General features: G+C 37.0%; 1 protein-coding gene across 1 annotated transcript; it reads left to right on the top strand.

Moving 5' to 3' along the window:
- Window positions 1-349: 349 nt before the first annotated feature.
- On the top strand, window positions 350-2,239 carry LOC100590746 (MBT domain-containing protein 1-like). Its single transcript, XM_030815224.1, is given in 1 exon segment — window positions 350-2,239. A coding segment is annotated over 1 exon segment (1,890 nt).
- Window positions 2,240-8,161: the final 5,922 nt, after the last annotated feature.

Here is an 8,161-nt window from a genome sequence, read left to right as displayed (position 1 = left end):
ACGGCTGAATGGAACTTCTGCTTTTCCTCTTGACTTTAACCACTTGACACAAGCCCCAATACGCTTTCCTCCCTTCGTCTTGGTACGGTCCGTGGAGTACGGAGCCTGCAGAGGGTCCCAGGCTGGAAGCGAGAGAGGAGGAGTCGGAAGAGACATTAGAGATCATCCAAAGCAGCTGTCCCCTCTGCAGCCTCTCTGATAAGTGCTTTCCAGGTTCTTACTTAAGGATTCATAGCTTTCTTCGGGAGAACTGAAAGCCTGTTCATGTGAATTTTTTTATTTTATCATACATCCTTCCTGTGTGACTGAACATTCTTCACGATCTGAAAGGAAAAGAGATTCTTTCGGGATGTTTGACGGTTATGATAGCTGCAGTGAGGACACAAGCAGCAGCTCCAGCTCCGAAGAGAGTGAGGAAGAAGTCTCTCCTTTACCTTCTAATCTCCCGATTATCAAAAACAATGGGCAAGTCTACACATACCCAGATGGTAAATCTGGCATGGCTACCTGCGAGATGTGTGGGATGGTTGGCGTCCGAGATGCTTTTTACTCTAAAACAAAGCGTTTCTGTAGCGTTTCATGTTCAAGAAGTTACTCGTCAAACTCCAAGAAGGCAAGCATTTTGGCCAGACTTCAGGTAACGGGTAAGCCTCCAACAAAGAAAGCAAAAGTTCTTCAGAAACAACCTTTAGTTGCTAAGCTAGCCGCATATGCTCAATATCAAGCTACCTTGCAAAATCAAGCAAAGACAAAAGCAGCAGTCTCCATGGAAGGTTTCAGCTGGGGTAACTACATCAATAGCAATAGCTTTATAGCAGCTCCGGTTACCTGTTTTAAACATGCACCTATGGGGACCTGCTGGGGTGATATCTCAGAAAATGTGAGAGTAGAAGTTCCCAATACAGACTGCAGCCTACCTACCAAAGTCTTCTGGATTGCTGGAATAGTAAAATTAGCAGGTTACAATGCCCTTTTAAGATATGAAGGATTTGAAAATGACTCTGGTCTGGACTTCTGGTGCAATATATGTGGTTCTGATATCCATCCAGTTAGTTGGTGTGCAGCCAGCGGAAAACCTCTTGTTCCTCCTAGAACTATTCAGCATAAATACACAAACTGGAAAGCTTTTCTAGTGAAATGACTTACTGGTGCCAAAACACTGCCTCCTGATTTCTCACAAAAGGTTTCAGAGAGTATGCAGTATCCTTTCAAACCTTGCATGAGAGTAGAAGTGGTTGACAAGAGGCATTTGTGTCGAACACGAGTAGCAGTGGTGGAAAGTGTAATTGGAGGAAGATTAAGACTAGTGTATGAAGAAAGCGAAGATAGAACAGATGACTTCTGGTGCCATATGCACAGCCCATTAATACATCATATTGGTTGGTCTCAAAGCATAGGTCATCGATTCAAAAGATCTGATATTACAAAGAAACAAGATGGACATTTTGATACACCACCACATTTATTTGCTAAGGTAAAAGAAGTAGACCAGAGTGGGGAATGGTTCAAGGAAGGAATGAAATTGGAAGCTATAGACCCATTAAATCTTTCTACAATATGTGTCACAACCATTAGAAAGGTGCTAGCTGACGGATTCCTGATGATTGGGATCGATGGCTCAGAAGCAGCAGACGGATCTGACTGGTTCTCTTACCATGCAACCTCTCCTATTTTCCCTGTCGGTTTCTGTGAAATTAACATGATTGAACTTACTCCACCCAGAGGTTACACAAAACTTCCTTTTAAATGGTTTGACTACCTCAGGGAAACTGGCTCCATTGCAGCACCAGTAAAACTATTTAATAAGGATGTTCCAAATCATGGATTTCGTGTAGGAATGAAATTAGAAGCAGTAGATCTCATGGAGCTACGTTTAATATGTGTAGCCACAGTAACTCGAATTATTCATCGTCTCTTGAGGATACATTTTGATGGATGGGAAGAAGAGTATGATCAGTGGGTAGACTGTGAGTCCCCTGACCTCTATCCTGTAGGGTGGTGTCAGTTAACTGGATATCAACTACAGCCTCCAGCATCACAGTCATCAAGAGAAAACCAATCAGCTTCATCAAAACAGAAGAAAAAGGCTAAGTCCCAGCAATACAAAGGACATAAGAAAATGACGACACTGCAGCTGAAGGAGGAATTGCTGGATGGAGAGGATTATAATTTCCTTCAAGGAGCATCAGATCAGGAAAGCAATGGCTCTGCCAACTTCTACATCAAACAAGAGCCATGAGGTAGCTCAGAAACTGAGGGCGGAAGGGGGAGGATTTTACACAGGACTGATTTATAATCAATCCAGCTGTACAGGGGGCTATTCTACTGGGACATTTTGCTAAACATAGAAGATTTCAGTTCCAGATTTTTCAGGTGGGTGGGGGAACTATTTTAGACGGGAGGGGGTGGGAAATTTTCAATTTATAAAGATGGACAATTTTTGTGTTGTATTTGAAGCTTTTGAAAGAATTTTGTAATACTTTCCAAGTTTGGATTTATGTGCATTGTTAACAAGAACTGAAATTGTAACTTTTTTGGTAAGATTAAAGTTTAGGTAACAGGATTGAAGGAAATGATTCAAGAAGGATATAGCTGTTAAAATGCAAATGAACTGTCATTACAAATGAACCTTTTTGGTACCTGTTGGGAGATTTTGGGATTTTTAGAAGTTAGGCCAGTCACATCTCCAGCTTCTTTGCTGCAGAAATATGCAACTGAACTCCTCATGGAGGGGTCATCACCACAAAGGTCATGGAAGGGTCATTATTTCTGCTTGTTGGCATTTTTTTGCAGCCCATTTTAAATGTTTGTACAGAAATATTTTTCATTCTGTGAAAATTTATTTGGAGTTCTGTATGAAACTGGAAGAACTCTGGATACTTTTATATGTTCTCTTTTAATTTAAAAAAATGATTAGAATTATCCTAACACTAAAGTGTTAAACTGGAATGGTTGACAAGATATACAGGATCTCAGTCTACACATTGAGGGGTTGGGGAAAATGTAATGTTGTCCTAAGTTTATTTTCCTTTCTAAAAAAAATACCCCACGAAAGGGATTCTGATCAGTTCTCTGCCATTTCCCTGTATCTGTGAAATAACAGCTTGGTATAACCACAACCAAAAACAGATGTTCTGTATTAGGAGAATCGAATTGAAAGTTATTCAAAGCCAAAATAAGTTTAGATTTCAAAATCATTCCAGCTCTGCTTTTATCTATCCTGGATTTGGTAGAAAACTAATTTGAAAGAGAATTTAATTTTCCTAAAATTCCATATATATATATATAAAATTGTCTTTAATTGTATTCAGGATTTATTTTAATAATAACCGATTTGGACCATCTTGAACATTCCCTGTTTTAAAATTCACATGACTTCCTTTTAAAAAAAAAAGGATACAAGGGTAAATTGGTGAAAAGTTTGCTCTCTGCATTTTCTAACTTTCTACTGAGTTGTGACTGAATGAGAGCGCTCTAGCGTTTACCAGTGAGGTTCATAAACTAAACTCTCAGGAATTAATTGCATCTGTTCTAGAAGTGCTTCTGGGTCTTAGCCTGGCCTCTTCAGAGTGGTAATATTGACCATCTCCTCTGGAATATAGGTAGGGCTAATTAGAAATTAATCAAAATGATTAACCTCTACAGTCCTTCAGCCTATGGAATGCTTTAAAAAATGTTAATGGAAAGCCCCAGGAGACCATTTTAGGTACGATTTTTGTTTGAATTTTAAAATGCATAGAATGTTAAAAAAAACCAGCAATTTATTTTCTAAAATATTGCTCTACTTTTGGGAATAATAGCATTGGTAATACGCACAGGTTTACCTCATTCTATGCAAGAGGGGTTAATAACATAAGGTTTTATAATAGCTACTGGAAGTAAAATTTGTTACTTTATAGTGTAAGAATGTGTGGAATCGCATGTCACCATTTCTTAATACTGACTCTTTAGGGGCATAAATGCAGATCACACCAACGTAAGTTGATTCTCATGTGTCAAATATATGTGAATTCAGCTGTTAAATTACTGGATATTTATCTTAACATTGCTGAGAGGGACCTACTGTATATGGGACATCCTCACACTTCCCATATCTTTAACTTTGAAAAATCTTCTCATAAACTTAAAGCCTAGAAGTATTCCAAAGCAAGGGTTACAGCAGTCTTTATTCTCAGGCTCACTGAATTAAACCCAGGACTAATTCCACAGCACAGGCACAAGAAGCCTGTTGTATAGTGCACTCTGCCAGTACCTTGGATTTAGGAGCTCCATGGGGAACTGACTAAACCAGGAGAGATAGGATTTGGAGCTAGTCAGTCCTGGTAATCTATGAAATGCTCATTTATACCCAGGTTTCATAAGCTTCCAATTCGATAGCAAACCCAGGCTCTGAGTGTTTTAGAATTTCCTAATTCATGAAGTGTTTCTTGTCTTGATCCCGTGATCAACAGTTGAAGGTTGCTAAGGACTTTCCTACAGTCTAAACACAACCTAAAGCCCTCTTTCATTGTTCACACACTAACTCCTACTGCTGACGAACCGAAAAATAATTAATGCAGAGGAGATTTATGTCTTAGCCATAACTCCAGTTGTACAACTCAATCGCCCCATTCTCTTTTACGGTTCAAAATGTACTGCTGACCTTGGGTTTGTTTTTGTTTTGTTTTGTTTTTCCTGTTAGGATTTATTTGGGGACTTTTGGTAGTTTAAACTCTTTAACCTTTTCCTTGCCGTGTATGAGGAAAGCTAAAGCTGTTATCAACTTCTTATTCTACGATACTAACACGGGTTTTCAGTGTTTGTTTGTTTTTATTATTATTAATTTTGCGTGATGTGAATACCCTCTCCCATCAATATTTGTATTATGGTGCTATATATTGGTAATGATCCTTTAATATTGGGAAGGGATTTTTAAAATACTGTGATTAAACTGGGTTTCTTCCTTTGATTTTCATATTTTAAATAAAGCCACAGTCATTTATACAAAAGAAAAGCATCTGTCCCTGGGCAAATCTTTTGAGGACAGAGGTCAAAGTAAACTGCATAAGGTTTTTACATCATTTCTGTATGTATTTGATATATAGATCAATATCTGTACAAATTTAATCTTTTATTTTCTTGGTAACTCATGATCATTGAGAAAGTGTTTGAAACTTTCTCATGAAGTGTATATATAATGGCGTGAAAAATTCCTTTGGAAAAAATTATGTTCCTTTCATTTTTACCAAATTGCAAATTTTCAGCATGGATGTGAAAAGCATTAAAATTATAACTTTGTGTACAAGATGAAAATAATTCACTAAATTTGCCCTTTTTTACACAAAATAAAATGTTAAAGTTAAAAAAAAGAAAAATTCTAAAGAGAAAAAAAAAGAAGCAGAAAAAGGAAATGTAAAATATTTCTTGGATATGGGTAATAGTTTTATATTAACAGATGATAGAGAAAAAGCAGAACTTTTCAATGTCTCAATCTCTCTTTTTTATAGTCATTTTTAACTGTAAAAATGCCTATCATTAACATTTATAATATTAAGAGATTGTTGGAATCCTAGATAAGCCAAGATAGAGTAAAAATAACATAGCTACTTTGAGTACGTTCAAATTGCTGTAAGCAGGTGAATCACATCCTAGATTCCAGAGGATTTCTATAGTCAGAATCAAAGTTTCATTGTTAATAACTTTTGTGAAATACCGATAATTGATTCGTGGCCATGGTATTCTAATGTAAATCATAGTAGATTTCAGAAACCACAGACTAACAAGTTTGATGTTGATTCCAAGGAAAACCATAGAAATATTTGTAGCATAGAGCTAAACAGTGGGACTCTCCATTTAGACACATGTGAGTTTGATTTCTGGCTTCGCAATTTAATAGTTCTGTGTCATTATGAAAATTAACTCTGCTTTCTAAACTTTGTTTACCTCATATGAAAAGTGTGTATAATAGTTTCTACTTAATGAGTTGTTTAAAAGATTTTTTAAAACTAACACCAGTATATTTCTCAGAATAAAATTAGCACTCAGAACATGATTTTGTAAATAATAATATTATAGATGACAAAATTAAGTTTTCACTAGCAGTAATGGCCAAAGTTAGCGCAGATAGATTTTTCTGGTAGTATGTTGAAGATAAAAGTGCTTAGATTATGTTCTATCTACTGTAACATTTTAATCAAATACTTGAACTTAGAAATGGCATGCTAATCAAAACATTAAATGATTAAATGTTAGAAACCATGGTTAATGTGACTTTTAAAAATTGGTAATTTAAGCAATGTCAAAAACAAAAAAAAAAATAGGCAAGGGAGAATACAAATTGTTTTACCTGTAAGTATGAATTTCTGTATTTCATGAAAAGAACTGATTATGCTGGCTGGGTGAGGTGGCTCATGCCTGTAATCCCAGCACTTTGGGAGGCCGAGGTGGGCAGATCACCTGAGGTCGGGAGTTCAAGACCAGCCTGACCAACATGGAGAAAACCCATCTCTACTAAAAGTACAAAATTAGCCAGGCGTAATGGCACATGCCTCTAATCCCAGCTACTCGGGAGGCTGAGGCAGGAGAATCGCTTGGACCCAGGAGGTGGAGGTTGCGGTGAGCCAAGATCACACCATTGCCTGGGCAACAAGAGCAAAACTCCATCTCAAACTAACAAACAAACAAAAAGAATTGATTATGCTATAAAGAACAGTGAACGTTATGTTAAGAATAGCAGGAATGTTTAGTTTATTAGATGCTCAGCATTGACAGTATAATGTAGTTCTACTATAACTTGCATAAGCAAAGGAAAATGAATTAAATAATAATTGTTACAATATTGTATTGCAAAGGACACTATTTCAATAACCTCCTTTGATAAATGATAGGGTGAGAAGAATTCATAGTACAATGTCTAGCACAGAGTAGGCACTTGATAAAACTTCTTGTCAGCCAGGCATGGTGGCTTATGCCTATAACCTCAGCATTTGGAAGGCTGTGGTGAGAGGACTATTTGAGCCTAGGAGATCAAGAATAGCCTGGGCAACATAGTGAGACACCCCTACTCTAAAAGAAAAAAATATGTAAAAAATAAACAGAAACAAATCCTTATTTTCTTCTATTTATCTGTAGAAGGCAAAGATTAAATATATATATATGGGCTTAGGAAATAATAACTCTTAACTAGCAAGGTATCATATAGTGAGGAAGAAGTATAGTTTGACAGTAATTTGATTTCTGTTTGTAATTCTTTTTTTTTAATTATGCATTAAGTTCTGGGATACATGTGCAGAATGTGCAGGTTTGTTACATAGGTATACACGTGCGTTGATGGTTTGCTGCATCCATCAACCCGTCATCTACATTAGGTGTTTCCCCTAATGCTATCCATCTCCTAGACCTCCACCCCCTGACAGGCCCCAGTGTGTGATGTTCCCCTCCTTGTGTCCATGTGTTCTCATTGTTCAACTCTCACTTATGACTGAGAACATGCGGTGTTTGGTTTTCTGTTCCTGGGTTAGTTGGCTGAGGATGATGGTTTCCAGCTTCATCCATGTCCCTGCAAAGGACATGAACTCATCCTTTTTTTGGTTGTATAGTATTCCATGGTGTATATGAATGGGCCACATTTTCTTTAGCCAGTCTATCATTGATGGGCATTTGTGTTGGTTCCAAGTCTTTGCTATTGTGAATAGTGCTGCAATAAACATATGCGTGCATGTGTCTTTATAGTAGAATGATTTATAATCCTTCGGGTATATATCCAGTAATGGGATTGCTGGGTCAAATGGTATTTCTGGTTCTAGATCCTTAAGGAATTGCCACACTGTCTTCCACAAAGGTTGAACTAATTTACACTCCCAGTAATGGTGTAAAAGCACTCTTATTTCTATATATCCTCTCCAGCATCTGTTATTTCCTGACGTTTTAATGATCATCATTCTAACTGGCATGAGTGGTATCTCATTGTAGTTTTGATTTGCATTTCTCTTAGGACCAGTGATGATGAGCATTTTCTGATATGTTTTTTGGCCACATAAATGTCCTCTTTTAAGAAGTATCTGTTCATATATTATGCCCACTTTTTGATGGGGTTATTTGTTTTTTTCTTGTAAATTTGTTCAAGTTCCTTATACATTCTTGATATTAGCCCTTTATCAGATGGACGGATTGCAAAAGTTTT

This window comes from Nomascus leucogenys, chromosome 7b, assembly GCF_006542625.1.
Source record: "Nomascus leucogenys isolate Asia chromosome 7b, Asia_NLE_v1, whole genome shotgun sequence".
Lineage (NCBI taxonomy): Eukaryota > Metazoa > Chordata > Mammalia > Primates > Hylobatidae > Nomascus > Nomascus leucogenys.
This window is presented reverse-complemented; position numbering and strand designations above follow the sequence as displayed.